This window comes from Boleophthalmus pectinirostris, unplaced genomic scaffold (assembly GCF_026225935.1).
Source record: "Boleophthalmus pectinirostris isolate CB_2022bp ecotype Guang Dong unplaced genomic scaffold, ASM2622593v1 HiC_scaffold_4, whole genome shotgun sequence".
NCBI classification, from domain to species: Eukaryota; Metazoa; Chordata; class Actinopteri; order Gobiiformes; family Gobiidae; genus Boleophthalmus; species Boleophthalmus pectinirostris.
The window spans coordinates 25,213,751-25,239,222 of record NW_026571353.1 but is presented as its reverse complement, the minus strand read 5'-3'; the positions used below and the strand labels follow the sequence as shown (position 1 = coordinate 25,239,222).

General features: G+C 36.3%; 1 protein-coding gene across 1 annotated transcript; it reads right to left on the bottom strand.

Annotated features, from left to right (window-relative positions):
- Positions 1 to 25,421, bottom strand: susd2 (sushi domain containing 2). The gene is made up of 14 exons (XM_020937919.2): positions 25,090 to 25,421; positions 24,792 to 24,990; positions 24,550 to 24,698; positions 23,577 to 23,931; positions 23,187 to 23,388; positions 22,756 to 22,841; positions 22,402 to 22,670; positions 21,420 to 21,563; positions 19,334 to 19,486; positions 18,576 to 18,827; positions 17,807 to 18,076; positions 17,041 to 17,217; positions 7,453 to 7,549; positions 1 to 2,150 (listed from the first exon to the last, which is right to left on the bottom strand). The coding sequence occupies exons 1-14, from the start codon at positions 25,151 to 25,153 to the stop codon at positions 2,099 to 2,101; spliced, it is 2,469 nt and encodes an 822-aa protein (XP_020793578.2). The 5' UTR covers positions 25,154 to 25,421; the 3' UTR covers positions 1 to 2,098.
- Positions 25,422 to 25,472: the final 51 nt, after the last annotated feature.

The following is a 25,472-nucleotide window of genomic DNA, read 5'->3' as shown; positions in this document are numbered from 1 at the left end:
TAAATGAAAAAATAATATTAAAAATTCAGGGTACGCTTTGATGCAAACCTAATGACCTGTGTGTTACTTTTCCTCAGTCACTCATCAAAGCTCTTAGTTTGACTGACACCCACAAAAACACAGAACCTCTCAACCAGAAACTACAGGGTTCACTTCACATTTGACGTGAGCGTGAAACATCTGCTCCTGTTTACCACCAACACGAGACAAGAGCTGATTTTTACAAACATTTTTCTATGAGACATTTATTAAATCCACATTGTAGCGAGTATTTGGCACTGGGTCAAGTCTATAACAAAACAGCTATAGTGCTTTTTTATGCTTTTTCACCATCCTTAATCCTCACAACATGCACAATTTACAACATATACAACAACCTTGAGTTTTTTATGAAAGAAGAGAAAATAACATTCTTCAAATTCTTCATTCTTCAAACAATTAATTGGAGGCTTTTAGACAGTGGGAATGAATGGATGTTTTTTTTTTTTTTTTAACTGAGATTACAGCATTACTTTTGATTATAACACACAAATATAATGAGTCACTTTCAATTTTCTTTGCCGAAAGGTTAAAGGGTCAATATTACACTGTTTTCTGATCTGTTATAATGTTGTTTTCTCATCACAAACATGCCTGGAGATGTGTTTTGTTTCATTCACACACGTTTTACACACAGATCCTTCACATTAGAGTTCAAACTTTCAAACTAACATGGCTAAAAGCTCACAGGAGTCAATTTTATGTAATACAGGACCTTTAATCCTCACAGCACGTGCAATTTACAACATTTATAACAACATTCTTTCTCAATAATTTGTGCAATCTGGAAAAAAGATTATGAAAGGTTTGTTTATTGAACTAATGGGTAATTATAAACATTTGGGCATTTGTTAGACAGCAGAAATTAATGGCAGTTATTTCATTTGGTAAACATGACATTATTTAATAGCTGTCCAATCTGAAACATCAGTATTCATTATATTAAGTGGACTAGATCAGCAGACACAATTACACACTTTTTGCTACATAAAAAGCAGTAAAAGAAATAGAATAAAATGCTTACAGATGTGCATTTTTTTTCTTTTTGGTGGAGGACCTGCCATCTACATACCTACACCTACAAATGTTCCACAGCATGACCATGAACATATATATCTCCATGGAAACAAGCAAGTAATAACGCCAGGGCAGGTTACAGGTCACATCTGTGGAGAGGAAACCCTAAAATAGTAAGATTGCATGTTTATCAAGGTATTTTTGAGCAATAAATAAATAAAAATGCAAGATAGATTCCTGGAGAAATAGTAAATGGTCACATTTTTATATAGCGCATTTCCACTTTAAGGCATCAAACTGCTTTATATCGAGGAAACACTCACCCATTCATACACCAGTGCAGGCAGACACAGGGGGCGAGGTGGGTTAAGTGTCTTGCCGAAGGACACAACAACAACTTTAATGTTTGGGAGCAGGAATCCCACAACCAAGCTGTGCATCAGTGGATGTGACTGTTCAACCAATGATGTTTATGTTGAGAGCGAGATTCAAACCCCCAACCTTCAGGTTAGTGGACAAACATCAACCAAATGAGCTACTGTTACCCACAATAGAGAAAGGAAGATGGAGGACACACCACCAAGAAAGTTACATAGTGCTTCTTTAAATAGTAATGATGTACTAGAAATGTATAGAATCAAATTGGGCTAACTATGTACATGATTTGTTGTCAGACACTAATTCTTACATTTACCAAAATAGGCTAAGGGGCAAGTTCACACTAAGTGCGTACACATGCCACAGTATCCTGGTTACTATTGGAATATCCCAGCTACAGTATCCCTGTTTCTCTTGACTGGGATACTGCCTTATTCAGGATACTGAAACAGGGATACTGCGTATACATGCACCCTGATGAAACCGAGATACACAAAAAACCTGATCATAACCGGGATAATGATGTGCACGTACACTCACTCACTGAAAATCCCCTATTTTTATGGTATTTTTGGATAGTTATAGATAGCAACTATAGAAGTTCAAAGTTCACCAACTACATATGAAACTTGTGGAGTGATGTCTTCTGTAATCCTGCTGTGGATCAGGGTTGTCCATGATTCTCTATTATCTGATCCATTTCTGACTTTCTTTCTCTGGAAACAAAAGAGATGCAAAAATAGTCCATGATAGAATTCAAATGGTAACTTCTGAATTATGAAGTGATGGAGAAGCGTTTAATTTGTGGTGCACTGTAAAAATCTTATATGTAGTTTATTGGCCTTATTAATTGTGTTTTTTGTGACAGTCTTGTAAAACAGATCCTCATTAGAGATACAGGCTTTGGGTGTGAGTGACGAGTGTAGCTCTGACCATTTTAAATGAGAAAGGAATGGTTATATCACATAAAAATCTAAAATTCAATAAAACTCCAATATAAAAATATGTTTGACACTTATACATTGTCTTTCCATAAAATCCTATTTGGGAATAAAGTTGGATTTTCACAGAAGAAAACCTGTTGTGCTTGTGTCTCCTATAAGGTTATAATCTATGACACTCGTGGATCATTATGTTATTATTTGGACATTTTAAATCACAATAATCATCTAAAAAGACTTGATGAAACAAACCAGTCCGCTGACATCCATGTTAGAAAACTGTGGTGCCCATTTCGAAATGACATTTCCATGAACGTCACAATAAAAAGTGATGTTGTTGGCCCCTGTTATGGATAGCTGCACATCAGACTAGCGAGTATCAGATTTTTTTTCCATTTGTACCAAACTATGCAATGCTGCCAAATACTATGTGTATCATCATTAAGTAAATAATATTATTATAATATTAAAGATTCTTCAAACAAGCATGCTCACTCAAAATCACTCCAAGTACAACTTCAGAGCGAAACTGATAAGTGGAAACATCTATAACGTAGTTAAAAGCTCTGAAAAGTTGATTTTGAAAATAGGTCTGCTTTAATCCAATTCTTAGTTAGTTATTCTTAACTATACTATACTATACTATAAACAGAATAAAATGTTTATTTTTTATGTGGTCATAAGAAGTTGTATATGCTTACACCTGACCACCAACTTTTACGATCAAATGAGATCAAGTGGATATTCGATAAGCAGAATTTCAAACATACAGCATATTCTTTACCCTATAACTCATCTTATCCTTAATCTATCATGTCCAATGTTATCAGATGTATGAAATTACCTATATCCCTCTTCATTTAATCTTTTTATCTTTCTGAAATCTCATCTCCAAGTCCAGACAAAGCCCCCTATGGCGTTTGATGTGTCATATACAGATGCAGCAGAGCACAGTGGCTCAGGGTGTAATGACTTTCCTGCCCTTGTGGTGAGTGTGTTTAAACCTGTTTGAACCTGCTGCTCTCTCAGATGTGGAAAGTACCCCATGAAACAGTAAGGTAAGGCATACTGAGGATGAGAAGTACTCTATAGCTACTACAGAGCCACTATGCAACTGTGTGAATTTTGTTAACGTATTTTTAAAGAAAATGCCAAGATGTTTTAGTCAAGATGTAGAAAATTAAAATGTAATAATAAAATAATAAAATGAAATAAATATAACCATAAAACCATAAAATGATGATATAATAGTTTAAGTATATAAATAATATGATTCATGTTGTTGTAAAATAAACTGAGGTATCTCAATAGTTGGAGAAACTTCACAAGTTACACTTTTTTCACTTTTTGGGAGAGCTTCATGGACCTTCTCCTACATGTACAAAGATTTGTTATGTCTGTTTTGGGCCTATGAAATTCACAAGCAACAAATTTAAATGAAATTTTGGGAATGCATCTAAACTCCACTTGTTTCTTCAATGGCTGTAGTATTTATTAAACAAAGTATCTGTACTTCTACACAAAGTATCTGTTTTGATCACCACTCATTTTTTAATATTTTTTTTTCTATTATATTACACTGACAAAAACTACAACAAATATAGTGGACAAAACAAAGACCACTAAGCACATATCACATTGTAACTCAGTGATGCACTTGCTTTGTTCCAGACATAATATGAAACACAGTAAGCCCCTGCACATGTCTGTGCATGTCAGTAACAGGTGGGGGGCACTAGAATGTATTGGCTAATGTTTGCGAGTATAACATATTCCAGATTTACTTCATGACAAAAGAAATATACTTTGTTTTCAATATATACATGAAATGCAAAGTTATGAATCATAAGAAAAGAATGTGAGATGCATATACAGTATTTCTGGTAAGGGCTCTAATAACAGCACTGAGACTAATCCAATGTGATCCAATGGGCCATGACGCAGTGTTATATTGAAGACTGCAAAGACTATACAGCAAGCTCCTGTATCCAAGTAATTTCCCATGGCGATCAATAAAGTTTGTCTCAGTTTAAGTCAACAATAATAACACATATCTCGTGAATCATTCAGGAAATAAGTCTTATGTTTACATACACATTTAAAATAGCTACTTATCTACTTATTTATGCATTCATTTTATTAATAAAACTTCTAACTTGCACATTTTTGTGGGGTTCAAAATTCAAGTGAAGTCAGATATCAAAGCAGGAACATTTGTCCATCTTAAAGGTGCACTATGTAACGTTTAGGCTGGGAAATGTTTCATAGTATGGCATTAAACAGCTCTACCTTACATTTATTAAATTACAGTTGGTTTTAGCTCAAAAACATCTAAAAACAGGCATTCTGTGAGTGGGGTTGCCTTTCCATAGATCTGACATGTGACTTGGTCTGGTTTGGTCACTGTGAAGATAGAAAGATACTATACTGTGAAACATTCTAGACAAAGCAATAACATTTCCACAGAGAAAAGCATTTCCTCCACTTTCCACCACCAGAAAAGTTACATGACGCACCTTCAAGTTAAATACATCTAATAAAAATCATGTATTGAACATTTGGCTGCTTTTAGAGTAGCATGACATCACCTCCACCTTCACCCCCTGGTCCCCTGCTCACTCAGAGGCAGGTGGACGGTGCCCTGCGGTTGCTGCACAGAGGCGGGGTCTTGGGGTGGGACCCTTTGACTCCCAAAGCCTGGGTTGTTTCTTCACTGCTGGGTTATAAAGTAGGGGAAAGCCCATATGAAGTCTATGAGCCCATAAAACAGGCCTTTAATTTGCCAGAGCATAGCCTGGAGCTAGCACTAGCATTAGCCTCTTGTTTTCCTGGTTCTATCATGACCCCACAGGCGACACTGATCCAGTCAGAGGAAATCTTTTATGAGTGGAGCTTGTAACACAGGAATATGGACTACAAATACTACACACATGGAAGAAATATGCTTTATGGGGATGCCTTTCTATGTCCTGAGGCACTTAAGTTCAGGCTAAGGAGATGTAGTCTAACCTCTTGAAGGAGACATTTTCTGCAAAACCTTTTTGAGCTTTTAGTCATTTTATAATTGTTTTCGACTCATATTTACTCAGTCAGAGTTGTATTTAGAGTGATTCTTGCATGTTTGAGTAATCCTTATCATCCTGCATTAAAGAAGGCCTACTATGCAAACTTTTCAGAGCTTTTAACTATGTTATAGTTGTTTCCCCTTCTCAGTTACCCCTTTGAAGTTGTATTGAACAATCCTTAATCACTTATTTTCAAGACACCATATTGCTGATCTACCTGTTTTCACTGACATACGCCCATAGATTCATTAGCAGGACTCAGAGTATAAAAAAATGAAATTGAAATTTATAAAACATGTTACTACGTTGTTTTCTGTGAATATAGCATTTTCAAAACAATAAAAGGTAACATGGTGATATAGATAGCTTATGTGTTAACAGTTACTGTAATACCCCACAGAAGTAAAATACTTCTATGGGGCATTAACCGTATAAAAAAATGTATAAGAATTGAGAGTTCATACAAGTCGATGCTTATACTGTTGCATCACTTTTATGCCAGTGCTTCAGGCCAAGTCTCAAGTAAAATAATTGATGGCATTTTTCAGTGTTTAAAGTGGAATGTCTTCTATTGAAAAGAGAAGAGGAAGGATTGTACACCAACATTTCTCCAATGCCAAACCTGATCTAATCCTTCTGCAAACGGCTCCTAATACAAAGGCCAATTCAGAACGTGTGATTAGTGGCACAAAAGGAATTCATTTCTCAAATACTTTTAGATACAACTCTATCAAAGTCTGTCAACTTTATACAACTAGTGAAACAAGCAAGTTTGGAGTGGCCACATGGGGTCAAAAATCCAGTTAAACTGTTGATTCTGGTGTGAATTAAAACTTATTATATTAGTTCTAACCATTAAAAAGCTATTGTGCTTCTGTCTGCTACATATCAAAGTTTCAATGTTCAAACATTCAAAGTTAGCTTTACTGTCAGTTTCTTCTCATGTGCAAGACCTGCAAAGGAATCAAAATTATGTTTCTCTCTATCCCATGCATAATGAAATTAAAAAAAAAGTTAAATAGTGCAAAAGGCATATAGTGCAAGGCACAAGACTTTCTTTGGGGGGAGTCGGAAGGGGGTCTGAGTCCAAGTGTTCTTTGTATAGTTCTGATCTTGGTGGGTAGAAAGGGGAGAGAGTTCAGTATCCTAACAGCCTGGTTGATGAAGCAGTTAGTGAGTCTGGTGGTGCGGGAACGGAGGCTCCTGTACCTTCTCCCAGAGGGCAGGAGACTGAACAGATTGTGTGCAGGGTGACTTGCGACACTCACAGTGATGGCTTTGCGGGTGAGGTGGGTGGTGTATATGTCTTGCAGGGAGGGGAGTGGTGCACCAGTGATCTTCATGGCTATTTTCACTGTGTTCACATATATAATCTATGACACTTGTGGATCATTATGTTATAATTGCTACATTTTAAAATTACCTAATAAAAAGGTCAGCTGACTTCCGTGTTAAAAAACTACAGTGCCCAGTGGAAGCAGACATCACAGCAAAGAGTCGGCATCTGTGATTGATATAACTACAGGTCACACTAGTAGGCAGCAGATTTTTTTCAATCCTATGTAAATCACGGATAAAAAAACTGAATTGGAAAACAAAGTTAGTACAGAATAGTGGGCTTAGGCCGGTGGTGGTGAAAACGGGGCAAAATGTCTACTGTGAAGCATATGGTAGGGCTGATTTGGGAACAATATTTCTGACTATCATCACGTTTAGATTTAAAATATATGTTTTGATCAAAGAATTTGCTTCAACATTCACAGTTTAAATGCATCCAGAAGAACTGGCAAAAAGACTTAAATTTGGACTGACAAACTAATACAAGAATCACATTTCTGAACATATTTGCACAGATCTAAACCACAAGGTTTGCCATTTTTTAAGCAGAATAAGACAGAATAGTATCTTTTTTTTGCTAATTGCGTCCATTTCAATTTGATTAATCATGTCGCGTGCTGTCGCCTTGTCAGGATATTGCTAAATGAAAAAATATTATTTATTTGTAAACTCACCTTTCCTGCTTCCTGATATGCAGCTGAATCATTACTCCCATAGTGACAAACGCAAAGACAACTCCAATAGCACCAAGTATGAAACTCAATGGATTATCTGTGGAAAACAAAAAACATTTGGATCGATTATGGCCAATTTTAAAGTCAGACTTAACACAAAACCCTGTGCCTATTGAGAAGTTAATGCTAATTCTCAGAACAGAACACATTTTTACAACAATGCAGTTTCATACTACAAACATTCCCACATTTAAACGCACACACAAATACAATACAACACAATATTATTAGTATTATAGTGGGTACAACTTTTGATTTGAGTCTTGAGGTGAAAAGCTTAAGTTCTTTTATATACTTCAGATCAGGTGGTAGTGAGTTCCATAGTGGCAACGGGCTGACTGTCCAAATGTGGTTCTGTGGTGTGTTGTACAGTTATTACTGGACGTGCTCCTTGTTTGTCTCTGAATAAATGTGCTTATTTGCTCTGTTGCTAGATTACTAATGCATTTGAATATTACTGTAGTTAAAGAGAATTTAATTTATTAAAGATTTTGACGCTGAATAAATTATATTTCTTAAGTATATCACAGTGGTGAGAGCCAATAGTTTATTTGTCCATGATCTTTATTGCTTAATTACATAAAGATCATGTCATGCAGTATAGTATGTGAGAGAAGATCACAGCATACATACACAAATATCAGGATTGGTTTCGACAAAATTTTAATCATTACAATTATAATAAAAATATGTTTTTGCAAAGTTTTGTTTTTAATTATACACGTTGTACTTTTGCTGTTTGTAATATCTGTATTCTTATCTTGACTTTGATTGCATGCTTACTTTAACTACTTTCTGCGCTTTGGTGTGTATTAGGAATGGCCCTGACATAGGAGTGTGTGAGTATGGCAATGAATCTCTCTCCTTTTTATTATCTATTATTTATTTATTATGGCAATTTATCAGAAATGTGCTAAAATGTACTGAGTTGTATCACAGTAGCACATAAAACATGAAAGGATAGTACAACTAACAGAAAAATTGAGCAAATAACACTATATAATTGTGTGAAAGATTACATGGCAAATTCCATTTTCAAAATTATAATTACACGATTATTCATTTTTTGAAATATTTTCCACCACTCACAATAGTGAAATTCTTAAAACCTTAAATCGCCTATGTAATACTATTTTCTGATTCTCTATGTTATAATGCTTTTTCCTCCTCAAAAACTGATGATGACCACCTTGTCATCATCAGTTTTTGAGGCAATACAGGAAGCTCCACTGTGTTTTTAAACTCCATACACCTACTAGAATCATAGAATGAACTAAATGTAAAAGGTACCTATCAATTTGAAAACTACCACTTCATGACATCGCAAGGTGGTACAGAGCATTTGAAGATGTAGACAGACTAAAAATAATGGATTACTCAAACATGTGTGAATGAAACAAATGTCAAGGTATGTTTTTGATGAGATCATAGTGTTTTAACATGACTTAAAGTTCACAAGAGTAAATTTTGTGTAAATATAGGACCTTTAAAATAGCTGATAACTGTATCTCTTTAGTCAACCAATAATTTCTTTAGTCGAATACAACCCTAACTATGAGACCAGCAAACTTCTACCTATTCTGTGGAAGAGCAGATATTGGCACAGAAACTTCAAATTAGAACAATTCAAGGGGAATTTACAACATGGTTCTTTCCCGTGCATTCTTGGCAAAGTATATTAAGCACACCTGTCCCATATTCTGTTTACATTTAACACCTAGAGGATTAAAAGTCAATTAAAAAATACAGACAGCCTCATTCATCATAAAGACATGACCTAATATGGCCCATAGTTAACAAGAGATTCCCAGCTGTTTCTACAATGATGAAATACCATAGCACTTTCCTTGGGGTCTTGGCGAGATTTTTGTAATATATTGGACTATTCAAACAGCTCTAAGCCAGATTTTTGTCCATAAAATAACAGGACAGAAAGGTCATTTATTGCATATGTCTAACATATAGGGCTTGCTAATTGCATATAAAACCTCCAAAGGCTAGCAGTAAAGAGTTATTGCATTGTTTTGGGATTTCCAGTTTAATTGTACCATAAGAAACTGCTGGCTTATTGGAAATGCATAGATGTTGTGGCACTGGCACAGTGGCATAGTACTGTGAGTACGCCTTGCAATCAGATGGCCACAGGTTCTATTGGGGTTTCTGTATGTACTTCTGACCTAAAACAAATGTCCATAATGCAACACAGTCATCTGGTGGTACTGAAGTACGATGAAATAGGAGAATCTTAAGGCCTTGTTTACACGTGCTTTAGTCTTCCATTATGGCTGGGTTCTGTTCATTTATGGTTGTACTCAAAGAGCTAATGCAATTTACCACATTTCCACTGACAAACACCAAAACATGAAACAGGTTTACTACAAATCGTGCAAAACAGTCTAAAATGTATGTCACTCATTCCAAATATGGTTGGAACTGCAAAATATGTGGAAAAAATAACATATTAGTGTTATAAGCTTGAAAATAATACGGTATTTACCATGAACTTACAACTATGAACTATGTTTACAACTAAACTTATAATCTGCTGAATCAAAATGGCTTTTTAAATGTTTTTCTAAATATCACACAGATTTAGAAAGGAATACACCCTCTGGCATTTCTGTGGAGAGGACTTCATTCGACAATGCTGATAAAGTCTTTTTTTTCTTTTTCTTTGTCTTTTTTTTTGTTTTTGTACATGGTAACACTATTTATTTCTATAACACGCTGCTGCTGTCATCAGATATTACACCCTGTCTGATTCTGAAGTATTCCTGGAATGTATCTGTCAACTTTTGACTTTAACTACTCATGTATGAACAGCTGCATTAGAGATCGTGACAAAAAGTTCTAGTAGTGAACACCTTTTTGCATATTATATGCCTTTCTTAAAGGTGCACTATGCAACTTTTCTGACACCTGCTTGAGATGTTATTTTTTTGCCTGGAATGTTGCACAATATCACATTAAATTTACATACCTTCCATGAATTCATAGGTTTTTATTATTGCAAAAATATCTACAAACAAATTAATAGTTACAGTGAGGAGTAACCACAACACAGACATGATCTGTAAATTTGGCGTTGACGTTGTTATCTGCCTGTCTCTGTGGCGATTCACAAGTTTAATGTTATACTATGGAGCATTACAAGTACAGAAATGGTGGCAGACCCTTCACCAAAAAAGTTTTTTCTTTTGCCAGAGATATTTCTGTGACATTATCATTTTCAGACAGCACCAAAGAAAAGGCCACACTGAGCTGAAGACATTATAGAAAAAGAATTGTACCAGGCAAAAAGATGATTAAACCAACAGAGCTGCTGCAAAAAATCCTGTTCAGCATCTGAACAGAGAACCATCTTCAATCAGTAAAGGGAGATGAGAAGACACTCAAATTTGAACAACGTGCTTCAAAGTTTACTGATGCCCTTGGCTGGCATTTCAACTTCTTTTCTGTAGGCAACCTGCATTTAGCACGCACTTCAGTAACTCTCTGCGCTCGCTATCTCTAGAGAAATCTGAGAACGAGACTGTGGACAGAAAATTAAACAAGCTTTTTATCTTGCACCCCGCGTTACTTTGAAAATGGCCGCCTTCCTGCCTGTTCCTCCATCTGTCACCTTCTCTTTAATTACTTTCTTCTCCTCTGTGTGCAGCTTGTCTATTAAAGTTATACCTTGTAAGAACATGACCTGGTGGTATTGATACTTTGCAGTGACATTGCGCTGGGGATGTACTACATGTATGCTCGCGATGTTCTACATGAATGTGTGTTGGCAGAATCTTCGCCAGTTACCTTGGAGACAAACATTAACAAACAAAGTCAAATTAAGATTGTGTGGAAACTCAAGAACACCTATTATGAGCCTGTCTTCCTTACAAGTGTTCATGGTCCTAGTTGTTTGATTTTCAACAAAAATATGATTAAAGTCTAACAAAGCCTCAGACAGAGACGTGCTTGCAGTTAACATGACACTCCTAGAGAATGTCGATGGCATCAGCTGCAAACTTTCAATTAATGAAGAGACCTCAATATGCTAAAAGCCAAAAACTCTAAATGTACTGGTAGAGGTTGGAAGATTTAGTTCCAGCAAGTTCCAGCAGGTTTTTGTGGTTCCACCTTAACAAATATAAGCCAGAAGTCAGTAAGTAATAGTAGTAGCAATGATGATAAATTTTCAGTCAGGCTTGTTTCCCAGTTTTCATTAAAGGTCTATCCATCAATATTTGTCTCCATGGAGATGTTTTTGTTTTGCCTGGAATGTTCCACAGCATGGCATTATTAAATTACAGCTGTTCAATTGCTCAACAGTGACTTGAAAAACATGCATTCTTACTGTCACCGAGCTTAACTCTCGACAAGTCTGTCCTGTAGCTTGGCCTGTCATACTGTGGAACATTTCAGGCAAAGCATCAGTAGTACGGCAATTTAATAGTCAAATCTATTAAATTTATACAACTTCAGAGATCCTATATTATGGAAATTTGACTCTTATAAGCTTTAAGTCATGTTAGAATGTTGTTTCATTCACACATGTTTGCAAAACCCTGCAATATTAGTCTGTCTTCATCCCCAAAGCTCAAAATGCTCTGTTCCACCTTCTACAACTTCCTGTTTTACCACAAGACATCATGAGGTGGCATATTTTTCATTTGAAAGAAGAACTTAGAGTAAATATGCAGGATCTGTGTGTTAAACATGTGTGAATGAAACAAAACAATATAACATAGATCAGAAAATTGTGTAATATGGGCCCTTTAAATCGTTCATTCATTTTTCAAAATAAAACTAAAAATAAGAAAACGAAAAAAAAAAAAAAAAAATAACATTTCTTCATTATTTGTCTCCAAAACCAAAATGAAATAACAGATAACAATTTGTTTTTTCAGTTTTCTATTTTGTGTTTAAATGAATAATGGATCAAATGGATAACGGCCGTTTCCCGTTTCTCTGACTTAAACTGAGATGCCGGACTTTGCACCGCATATGGACAGATCCAGGGCTAAAAGAGGACTATAACAGGTCTAAATCAGGTCTAAACCAGGTCTAAACCAGGTCTACACCAGGTCTAAACCAGGACTGAACCAGGACTGAACCAGGACTGAGTGTCGGGACAGGCCCGATCAGACCGGGACTGAGACCGGGACTAGACCAGGACTGAGACCAGGGCTGAGACCAGGACTGAGACCAGGACTGAGACCAGGACTGAGACCAGAACTGAGACGGTTTAGTCCTGGTTTAACCCTGGTTTAGCCCTGGTTTAGACCTGTTTTAGTTCTGGTTCATCCCTGGTTCAAGTCATGAAAACGGGAAACAGCCGTTATCCGTTTTTTCATCATTATTCATTTTAACACAAAATAGAATACATTATCTGTTTTTTCATTTTAGTTTTGGAGATTAATAAGGAAGAAAATTATATTTTTTTTCTTTTTCTTATTTTTGGTTTTATTTTGAAAAACTAATGAACAAATGATACATGAATTCCTTTAAGGACATGACCTATAAATTTGGTGATGTTTTTCATATTCTGACAGAAGAGCATAGCCATAAACTGAATATAAGTTTCCCATAGTCCTGCTTACATCAAAAACACTTCAAGGACGTCTGTTGAAGCCACACCCTCATTCAATTTTACACTCCTCTGAGTCCGGCCAAAGATATTAACATTGATCATCAGAACTCTCCGCTCCCCTGTCACAACACAAGGTCATAAAAATGCTCATTGACAACTATTGCAGCTCATTCAAATCAATCTTGTAGGTGGAGTTTGACTAAAGGGACCCCCGTCACCTCGGTAACAGCAAAGGTTTTCATATACACTACCAGTCAAAAGTTTGGATTAACTCACTCATTCAGTGTTTTTTTTTTTTCTTACTACTTTCTACATTTGACATACATATAAAAGACATTAAGTATATGAAGTAAGACATGTAGAATTATTTTGTAAAGAAGAAACTACCAACTTTTGCTCTGTGAAAATATTTTTCACAAATACAGTGTGAACACTCAAGTAAAAACAAAACTAAATGGAGTCTGTGATCATGGCTCTATTTAGTACTACTGAAAAACTGCTAGCAAGCTTGTGACTGTAATTTTATGTGTGAGAGAGATTTGTTTAAGCACACAAATCATCTCATTTGTTGTAGTTTATGTTAAATAAAGCTCAGATTAAGTCTAACGAGAGCAAGGGTGAGCAATTATTTTTTCCATGGGGCTACATGAGAAACCGAAAATATTGTGGAGAGCCGGGCCAAAATGCTTAACTCGATTCTGCATAATATTAATTGTATTTCTTTATAAAAAAAAAAGCAGTAAATAGCATTGTTTTGACAAGCTGGTAAGACTGGTAAGAGTATATGTTATGACTAAGCAATGAAAAAGTGAGATGCCTTACAAAAAATGGCATTTAAAATTAACACCTCTAAAATAAAAGTGATGCAGTTTAGTCCATTCATGAAGTCAAATTATAAAATATGTTTATTCTGTAGTCCAATGAGATTCATTTGGTCTTCCGATATTTTATGTTATTAGGTTCTTTTTTCAGATCAAGAGTTTTATTTCTTACCTGACAGTTTCGACTGCTCACTAGCGGTCTTCCTCAGAGTGGGAGTGTCCTGAGGAAGTCGGACTGCAGATGGCGCTGTCATCCTGCCTCCACCGGTAGGGGGACAGCGCCAAAACCTGTATAAATCAGCTGACCAGACACGTCACAGCAACATCATGTGACCACTCTGAGGAAGACCACTAGTGAGCAGTCGAAACTGTCAGGTATGAAACAAACTCTTGGTCTGAAAAAAGAACCTAATTACATATGTTTATTCTGTACTTCCAAATTAGCTTAAACAGGCTGGCCAGTCAACCAAAGAACTGTAGGTGGCCCAGTAGCGGTACAATGCCCAGGTCTGAACTTGCGTAACAAAGCTTCTAACAGGGTAGTGCTTTCAGTTAGCTTCACCATCCCAGGGAATGTTGTTGGGACCATCTGAAAAGTATCAGTAACAATTCTCAAAGGAAAAATTCACACAGCTTTCGACCTCTGCTTATATACTGCTGGGGTGGATCATTATTGGAACACCAAACTGACATTAAGAGAACAGTTTCCACTTGGATTTCAAAAATATTATCTCAGCCAGTACGACCACCCCAAATTCTGAGTTCAGATGAAAACTGTGATTTTTTGTAGTTCTGGCATGTGGTGTGTGGTTAGTCTTCCTGACATGGCCGAGGGTCACTGAGGGAAATGACAGAGGTAACACCTGCTGCAGACGCCTCAGGACATGTTGTTAGCTGTTAGTGCTGATTTGGCTAATGAAAGAGTAAAGAGGGAAAAGTGTGATATCGGTCTCAAAGGACAAGAGCTGAACTTTGAGCAACTTTTAATGACTTTAACTAGTCAAAACGTACAATTAGAATACTCAAACCAAAATCATCTGTAAAAGTGTCACTGTGCAATTTTATATAATTTAAAGGTATTACACTAAATTGACTCTTGTGAGCGTTAAATGATGTTGTAATGCTGTTACCTCCTCAAATACATACCAAGAGTTATGTTGTTTTTCATACTCATTAATTTCATTCACGTTTGCGTAATCCTGGTTTATTAGTTTGTCTGCATCTCCAAAGCTCCGAATGCTCTATTCCACCATGTGATGTCATGAAGTGGTAGTTTTCAAGTTAACAGCTTTTATCTTTTGTTCAGTAGAGATAGGAAACATCAAAATGATTCCAGAGAAGGTGTATGGGTTTTAAAAAACAAAATGGAGCACTCCCTGTATTGCCACATGACATCACAAGGTGGATCAGTGTCTTCTGTTTGAGGGAACATGGCGTAAATATGCAGGGTTTGTGTGTTAAACTTGTGAGAAGGAAGCAAAACACAACTCCAAGTATGCTTTTGATGAGAAAGAACTGCAACATTTTTGTATAAAGGGATGCATTTTGGGGTATTTTTCTGAAAAACCCATCAGTCAAAAGTAAGAGACAGAAAAGGTTTGAAATGATCTCCAATCAAGGTCTAGCCGTCTAAAGTCTCCTAGAGAGTAGAGCTGTGCAATTAATTTTTTTTTTATATTGAGATTCAGCCATCTCTAATCGTCAGTGACAAGCTTGAGCCTCTTTAAAGGAGATTTCAACAGCCAATTTTCAGTAAAAGCATTTGATTGGAGCAGAGGTCAGACTTTAGAAGAACAAATGTAACATGTTTTTAAGGTTGAATGGAAATTATAAAAAGTCTTGTTTGTGTTCAGAAAATTATAATTTATCGCCAATCAGTTGTATAAGAAAAAACATAATTATTGGGTGAAAAATGTTTGTCTTCCCTTACAGCATTTTTTATAGCTTCATTCATTCAAACACAAACAGTTGTTGGATGAAAGGATTTTTGAGCCACAACCTTAATATAGCAGATTTGTGGACTCATTCTCCAACTATTTCTGGTTCAACAATTGTGGACTTTCAGTTTGGTTATTTATTTCAAAGAACAGTAGCTAGCTCATTTCCTCTATCTGAAAGTTAAGCCGTCATCACATTATATTATAAACCCATGAACTATTCATGTGTGGAATATTTTGAGGACTTTTCATTATCCAAAAAATACAGTTATTTCTTAATCACCATGGCAGCGTTCCTAATTTTTCATCATCCTGAAACCTTATGACCACAAAGCTTCCCCTGAGCCCTGACACCACGCCTGGACTTTTGTTTCCCTCACATTTTGCCTTTGCTTTTTACACTGTCTATATTTAACCAAGAGGAGGAGAAGGAGGAGGACATGTATTTGATCATTTATAAGAAGAACAGCTGTGAAGCGGAGAGCATCAGAACAAAACACAACTATACAATAAACAGTTTTAGTGTCTGTCTCTGAAATAAAAGCCGGTGACTAAGAGAGATAACACACTGAGGCAAATAAAAAGTACTTATAAACAGGGCCACAGAGTGAGTAGTGACATATTCATGATAATAAAACAGCTACATGTGATTGTGTGCAGCTGTGCAGAGTGACTAGGCTTCACATATGCAACGTATTACAAGGTAAAAGTCAGTAATTATTATTATTAAAGAAAAGATAGAGGACTGAGAGCCAAGGACAGATGATCATAATATACAGTTGCTTGCTGTTCTCTATCTATTTCCTACAATTACTTCAACAATGTCTGTAACTTTATATAAATATTTAATCAATCTATTTTTTTCTATTTTATTTTTTCTATTTTAATCATATCATAATTTAGTATGCAGGAGTTAGTTGGTAATAAGAATTGAAGGAAAGACTGCCATCTGTGGATGGGAGACTATAACTACATTAAAGCACAGAGACTACTTGCCGTAACTGGTTACATCTTATCAACTAGTCTTTAATATACATAAACAATAAACAGACTATTTATGAACTCTAATTAAAAACCTGTGCTGGTACAGCTACATAACTTTCTGCGAGCGCTCTCAGGATTCAACAGCAGGTATTTAAACTTGGTAAGAAACTTGTTTCTATATCAAAATATTTCCTGAACCAGGCAAACTAACCTGATATACAGAAGGGGCGCTGTCCTGTCCATGTCCCATCCTCCAGACAGGCTCGCTCTGCAGACCCGTACAGCCCAAAGCCCTGGTCACAGTTAAAATTGAGTCTGTCCCCCTTTAGGTAATGAGTGCCCTTCTTTCTGCCATTTTTAGGTGTCGGTAGCCAACCACAAGAAGTCACTTAAAGATAAAAAAAAAAAACAGATTTAACTTTTTATAATTTTAGACAAAGGTGGATGCTCATAAAGCATACATTATCTTTGAAACATTTTTATAAAATCATTTATTTTAATAGGTACTTGAATGCCCGAGGGATAATTATAATATATAGATGGTTAACTAGTAGTAACAGACATACTACACAGTTCATTTGATCTTTAAACCGTACTTAGTAATATATAAGTACTTGTTTTATTCTGTATGACTGTGACAACTATTTGGTCAGAATCATATGTGTACATTATCTTTACATTATGTTTAATAAGCGTTAAAAAGTAAACATTACCTCCACTTGAATAACAACAACATCACAATTGCCACTTTGAGTGATTAATATGTGCTCCCTCAACTAAATTGTAATTGAGATGTTGTAATTTAAAAATCAGGATTTAACTCTGAGTGCACAAACATTACCATGTGAGAGAAACTAATACAAGAACCCCATTCATTTCATAACATGTTTGTAGATATATAAACCATGTGGTTAGCACGTCTTTCCATGTAAAACAGGATATTTTGTAGCTTCCATTGGTTATGTAACTGACCTTACCTGGTTTTAAGTCTTTAACTAGGTCGAGGTGTCTGTGGAAGGCCATGAGCGTTGAATTTCCCATGAGCAGGCTGCCTGTGAGAAGTGTATCATATTTACAGAAGAGGGCTCCATCTCCAGAGCACAGTGTTGACATACTCGTCACCAGGGGGTCATCAGGGTCCTCAGGGGGGGAGAAGACAGGGACAAAAGCAGCTCCAGGAGTGTGGTAAGTCTCCAAAAGATACGTGGAGTCATACGTGAAGAGGGAAGATGTCTGTGAAATTCTCCCTATGAATGAATATCAAAACAGTGTAATAAATATGTGGTAAGTCTCTTCTAGGTATGCCCATAGTTGATCTTTTCACTAATTTAAAGGGCCCATATTGCACTAATTTCTGATCTATCTTGTCTAGGTATGTTTCTTCATCAAAAACATACCTGGAGTTATGTTTTGTTTGTCATACAGTTGAGTTCTTCTCTCAAACTAAAAACCTTATAATGTACTGTGCAATGCAGGAAGTACTCCGCTTATTTTATGGCTGCTTTTCTAGGAATCTGATTTATGGACTAGTGTTGATCAGTGTCTGGCAAAATTTCATTGATGTTTTTGGTAGTTACATGAATATAGTGTGTTATAGGGAAAATGTAATTTTATTGATAAAAGTCTACTGGCCTCTTCCCCAATCTATTCTATCACGAGCCTGAAATAACCTGAAATAAATCTTTTAACTGGCTGTTTTAGAAGTTAAGGATATTTGTATGAGAAATGTTACTTAGTTATACCCACAATCCTCTCCAAATGTGAAGATACTGTCTGGGGTGTCTTGACCCAAGAGGATGGCTTTTCCAGATGGGGTCATGAGGTCATCAGAGGGGTCAGAGTTCATCACTCCGAAGAGGCCTTTGGTTTGATTTGTGAACTCCCATGGCAAAAGTACAGTCACTGCCATCATTCCTTCATTGAGATGGACTTCTACACCAGTCCCAGAGGAGAACATAACTCTAATGTGCTGAGGATTGGGCGTGAAGATGAACAACCCTAAAGGAAAGATGGATTTTAAATATATTACATACTAAATATCAGCATCGATCTCTTTTTAACAATCAGATTGAGGATCTGCCACCTGCTTGTCTCTGAAAAGCTAATACTGTTTTGTCCAGAATCTTCCACAGTATGGCATTACACTTAAAATTACAGGCTTTTCATTCCTAAAACAATATATTGAAAACAAGCACTATTACTGTGAGCTTATGTCCTCACAGATCTGCTCTACATGAAGGTAGAGCTATGAAGAGCTATGTTTAATGCCATACTGTGGAACATTCCAGACAAAGCAATAACATCTCCATGGAGACAAGCAGTTGCATAATGCACTTTATGAATGCAGTGGCACCCCTTCTAATTCAATCTATTTTAAAGAAATACAATGTTATTTACACTATTTACATTGTTTTGTGCCACATTAAAACAAATATAATCATAATCAAATCAAATAAAGCTTGTCTAGTCTGTATGTTTTTCTAACTGACAGTATGTGTTAGTACCATGCAGGTCCATCCATGTTTGTTCATTGAGAGGTAGAATCTTCTGGTTCCTCAACACTTGCAGATGGTCCTGCCTCTGACGAACTTCAACGATATCAGAGGAGTCCTCCCTCATGGCCACCGAAGAGAGCTGTGTGGCATTGGCTGAAGAACCTATACAACCAAGAAAACGACAACTTTAAGTGTTCTGTACTTAAAGGTGCACTGCGTAACATTTCCAGTAGAGGGTCCACCACCTGCTTATTTCCATGGAAATGTGATTGCTTTGTCTAGAATGTTCCAAGAAAGTTACAGCACTACACTACATTATAATCCAGATCTGTGGAGAGTCGCCCCATTTACAGGAGGAATTATTGTATTTTTGAGTAATAGAAACACATGTAATGGATAAATGCTTAATGCATATGTTTAATGTCATACAATGGAACATTCCAGGAAAAGCAATAACAACTCGTTACTTGTTCCACAAGTAGGTAGCGGGCCCTCCACCAGAAAAGTTGCACAGTGCATCTCGAAATAAACAACAACAACAACAAAAAATCTATAATTCAAGTGCAAGAATAATGTGCATAATGCCACACTGTGGAACATTACAGACAATGGAATACGATCTCTAATGAGACAAGTGGTCTAACCCCCCAGCAGAATTGTTCTCGAGTACACCTTTAACTAATGCAAAAATGTTATTTTATCTGATTATTCATGACAAATTAACTATCATTATCATTAAGAAAATGTAGTTTCATAAGAGGAATTGTAACATATTAGACAGTGGGAGTAACTTCACACAAAAAAATGGTATACTGTGATATTCTTACTGAATCATTATAACCATGTTGTATTAAACAGTCCAGATGCATCTCTTTAATGGGCTAATAAGAACAATGTTCATGACATTCACAGTCTCTTGGCCAAAGGAGATTAGGTAATGGTTTGGCAGAAAGTCACACCCATAAAGTTACATCTGCTCCCCTCCTCGCTACAGTCACTTCATATAACACAAAAGAAGAACAGAGACACACGGGATCACTGGTGTGTACTGTGCATATGAATAGGACATGATTTGTTTGTTTGTTTGATAGGAAAAAGCAAAATATGAATCTACAACAAACTGTATTGTGGGGTGTAGTATTACTTTTGCATTTACCTTTAATAAGCAGGCCCAAATTGAGCCTGCTGTATTTGGGTGGGTAGATTTAAAGGTGCACTACTTGCTTCCATGGAATGTTATTATTTGCCTGGAATGTTCCACTGTATGGCATTAAGCTTATCTACATCCACAGAGACTAACATGTGATGCCACAAGTTAAGTTAAGGTCAAATAAAGATTTTCAAAGTATTTTGGAGAAATAAAATCACCTGTAATTGAATAAATGCATGATGGATAAGTTTAATGTGGAACATTTCAGAGCAAAACTATGCATTTTTTAAATTAATGCAAGCAGGTAGCGGACCCTCCACCTGAAAGTTACACAGTGCAAGTAAATATAGCAAATGAAAAAATCATTTGAGTCAACAGGATAAAAGTGTTTTCACTCTAAAACTTTTGTCTAGTTGACACAGTTTAATCTTTCATTTGCTATGGATCATACCTGGACAGCTGAGGGATTTCACAGACAAAAGAAAACATAGCAAAAAAGGAGCTATAGGTCAGTTGCACTAAATAACTATTATATAAATTGCAAGTTTTACAATCATTAAAATATTTGGCTATTTGAATGAAACTTAACATCATATTACCACACTATAGCCCCAGTTATTTCAATTAGTCATATTTTTAGAAAAGTAAAGGTTTTAAGGGACCCACATTACATTATTTTTTGATCTGCTAAGTTATAATGTTGTTTTCTCATCACAAACATACCTGGAGTTGTGTTTTGTTTAACGCACAAACCCTGGCTGTTTAGGCTGAGTTCTTCTCTCAAAGAGAAAACAGTGTTACTCAAAGATGCGTGAATCAAACAAAACACAACACCAGGTAACAACATTCTAACATGATTAAAACATCACCTGAGTCAATTTCTCATAATATAGGGCCCTGAAGTTTTTAATTGTCAACTCAGGTCAGTGACAGCAATTCACTCACCATTTTTAAGTTTCACCTTCTCTGTTCTGGCCTGAATCTGCAGTTCTTTATGTGGAGACAAAACCAGGCTGTACTCTCCTTCACCGTTGAAGCTGTAGTTGAATCCATCAAATGTTATGAAATGTGGGTCTCCAAGGACAACAGCTGTAAGGCATTCAGAAATACAGCACTGAACTATAATGCCATACACAGATGAAATTAAGTGTCAAGCACAGGCACTGCTATTTTATTTTTTATAATATTGTTTTTCTATCCTTCATTTAATAAATTGGGGACACATCCTATTATTAATCTGTGAAGAATTGTTGTTACATTTTTCTAAACTTTCATCCTTAATTGTGGTCCTACTGATTCCACTTTTTTATAGGGATAAAAGGGCGCATGTTACTGCTATTTCCTGATCTAAGTTATAAGGTTATTTCCTCATCAAAAAACAGCTGGAGTTGTGTTTTGTTATCTTTCACACATGTTTAACACACACTGTGCATATTTAGGCTGTTCTTAATAATAATAATAATGCCTTATACTTCACATCATACTGGGTGGTGATAAGCAACTATCAGCCCCTCTGACCACCACCAATCATTCAGGCACACACCTCTTACATACTAGGCAATGTGAGTGAAGTGTCTTGCCTAAGGACACGATAAGTTGCTGTCTTCTCTCAAACAGAAAACACTTGCACCTTGAGATGTCACGTGGTAATAGAGGAAAATCTCCACTGTGTTTATAAACTCCATACAACTTTAGCCTAAACCACAAAACTAAAACCACTTTGATCATTTCAGCCCTGAAATCGCCAATTTCTACTGAACAAATGTACGACTACAGAACATTACAAGGTGGAACGAGCATTTTGAGTTTTAGAGAGGTAGGCTTACTCAAAAATGTGTGAATGAAACAAAACACTGCTCCAGGTATGTCTTGAGGAGGTGTTGAGCATAACTAGTAATGCACAAACAAATAAGTAATATATTCTTGCCTGCGTGTGGTGGTTGGTAGCTTTGACATCCACTGGAGGGCCTGTTCTTCAGATATATGGGGCAATTGTCTGACCAAAGGCAGCAGTAGAAGAAACTCATGACATCATAGAGCCAGTGGGAGTAGCCTGGGACCCGCGGGGGCTTTCTATAAGGAGGAGCCCCCCAGTCGTGAGCCCTGTCTGGGGTACTGTCACCAGCTGAGTCCCCTGTCAGCACAAGATTACCACTGTGGTCATAGCAGCACTGTTGACCAGCTCCATATGTAGGACTGTGAATATAATAGATAATGAGTTTTACAAAATACAAAAGTACATATTTAAACGATTATTATTATGAAGACTGAAGAATAATACCTGGCTTGGACTGATCTGACACAGTGGACACAACCTGGGTGATAAGTGCACACACTGCCTGTCTCAATGTTACAGCTATAGTCAGTCTGAAAGAGCAAAATCTTCATTAGCACAAAAACAATACAATGATAAAACACTGTATTTTAATCCCTAAGATGATATTGAACATTGTCCTATTATGATTTAGTTTGATCACAAGTTTCTGTTTAATGTAGCTCTTTTCATATGAGGGGAGGCACTCATAAGCAATTGCTTCAAGCCTACTCTGTTTGGGCTTTGTATGCTTCAATCTAATTATGAATGCATGCAATGTAAAAACAAAATGTAAAACTTAATAAGCCCAAATAAACTAAAGAAATTTAGGCTTTAGGAAACGATTGGCATATTGTCCATCCATATCACAAATTAAATATAATAATAAATAAACACACATGAAATCTGCCTGTGTCTGCTCGGGCCTGGGCCAGAGTACAGGGACAGTCCATGAGCTCATTGAGGAAGTTGGGCAGGGTCTTCTCCAGGATGTCCCACTGTAGACATTTAACTTTGGCCCACACAGCAGAGTCCTGTCTGAAAGCTTCCTCCAGATGCCAGGCCAAAACATGGCCTCGGCTCCACAAAGCTGCCACATCCCTGTGAAGACACACATGTAGCTGAGTGATACATCCACTACAAATATTAAGTATACAATGTTCAGTGTTCAGTTTTCACATGATCTGATTATCCTTACTGAAAGTAAGAAAAAAATGGTATGAATTGTAGGCCTATGTACTGTACATAATTGTGTACAAGTAACATAAGGAAACAAATATTTTCCTTACCTTGCTCCATTTGGGACAGAACTTGCAGTGATCCGAATGTTTCCCAGCTCTATGTCTGAATAGTTTTGTGAAGAGTCTGGGAGAAAGCCGAACAAACCGCTATTGGAAACGTTTAGGACGACTGAATAGAGGTAGTGGATGCTGGCCTCATAAGGGAAAGTCTTGTTTGTCTCTTCTATCCCAGTGTGGATTTCCTCATAGCCCCATAACTCAATGTTCACTGTGTCTTCTCCAATGAGTGACTGGTTCCAGGTCATCTGAAGCTCTCCTGAGATGTTCTGAGATCCATAATGGTGCCATTTTGTTCCATTCACTAGAACAACCTCAGAAGTGGGGTCTGCTTTGCTTGGGTGAACTGGTGTAAAAAAATATTATTATTATTATTATTATTGTGAAAAATAAATACGGCAAAAAAATTATATGGCTGTGATGTATATTGGATTGATTGTGATTGCTGATTATTCAATAAATGTGATGATTAATGCAATAATTATAATTGTAATCAGGATTTCTGTCCCTAACATATGCCTCATGCTTGTGCTTTTTTCATAATTAAATAATAACTGCTCAAGGGGAATACATTTTGAGATTTTGTGGAAAAATTCTCAGATGCCCTCAGTCAGTCTTCTTTTAATTAAAGGTCCTATATTACACAAAATTGACTGTTGTGAGCTTTTCATCATGTTATGATTAAAAACATACGTGGAGTTCATACACGTTTGGGTAATCCTTTATTATTTTTTTGTTGTTCCGTTTGAAAGGGGACTAATGTGTTAAACATGTGTGAATGAAACAAAACAACTCCAGCTATGTTTGTGATGAGGAAACAGTATTATATCGTAGATCAGAAAATAACTCACTATGGGCCTTTTACTCTATAGGTAAAAGGAACCTTAAAAATTATTAAACTAATCAAAAACTACTTGCTGAATAAATTGATGACTAAAAATAATCATTTGTTCCAGCCTTTTACCTGACAGGTACTCTCCACTTCTGTCAAAATTACTTCCTCCTATAGAGATGTCAATTTGAATCCAGCCTATTTCATACAACAGAGGAGAGATACAGAAAGCTTGACCCTCAGCATCAATAATCCCACTTCTCACTATTTCACCTTTAAACCTAAAACAAAAAACAGTTTAACTTTTTGTAACTTTTCATTTTTGGCATATCAGTCAATGAATAATTAGTTGTACATATTGATTAGTGACAAACCTGCATGCAAAATGTTCATTTGGTGGAAGAAGCAGGTCAATGATCTTCAGGGCTTTTCCTCCTAACATGGAGCTGGAGTAGGGGCTCACTTTAAAACAGGACTGGTTGTAATCCACGCAACAATTCCTCAAAGACTCACAGGTCCAATGGCAGGAGCACTCAGCCAGTTTAGATCCACACATTCCCTTACACGATTCACCTATCACAGATGAAAATGCAAAAGGAAAAATTTTATATTTTGCATTAAAAATGTTATAAACACGCAGAAAAAGTATATACATTTCAATTATTTACTCACCAGCTGCATTAGAGGAAACCATATGTAGGCCTATAATTGTCAATAATAAAGAGTTTGGCAACATTTTGTCTGACTTCTCTATAAACAAGTTCTAAGCACAGCTAGATAACAGGTTTTCTGAATCTATGGTGTGTATCAGAGGTCATTCTAACAAAGTTTTGAAGTTATATTTTAACCCAAATGAGTTTTGAGAAAGTTAATAAATAGTCCAAACTGTTGGTTTAAATTGGTTAGTTTTGATATAGCTCTACCTCTAACATTGCCACGTAATACGGCACTTCTGCAAAACTACTGAAGTGAAAATAAAGAAAATGTTATACCCCCGTTATAACTTGTTGTGAGTTTGTTTATTTTGATTTTGTGCTCTCGCGAGATTGTGGGAG

Excerpts from the sequence above, each read along its gene's own strand:
- susd2 (XM_020937919.2), bottom strand. The coding sequence starts at position 25,153 with ATGTTGCCAAACTCTTTATTATTGACAATTATAGGCCTACATATGGTT. Across the intron at positions 24,699-24,791 it reads AATGAACATTTTGCATGCAG|GTTTAAAGGTGAAATAGTGA; the intron begins GTTTGTCACTAA and ends TTTTTGTTTTAG. Across the intron at positions 22,671-22,755 it reads GTCAGATCAGTCCAAGCCAG|TCCTACATATGGAGCTGGTC; the intron begins GTATTATTCTTC and ends TTATATTCACAG.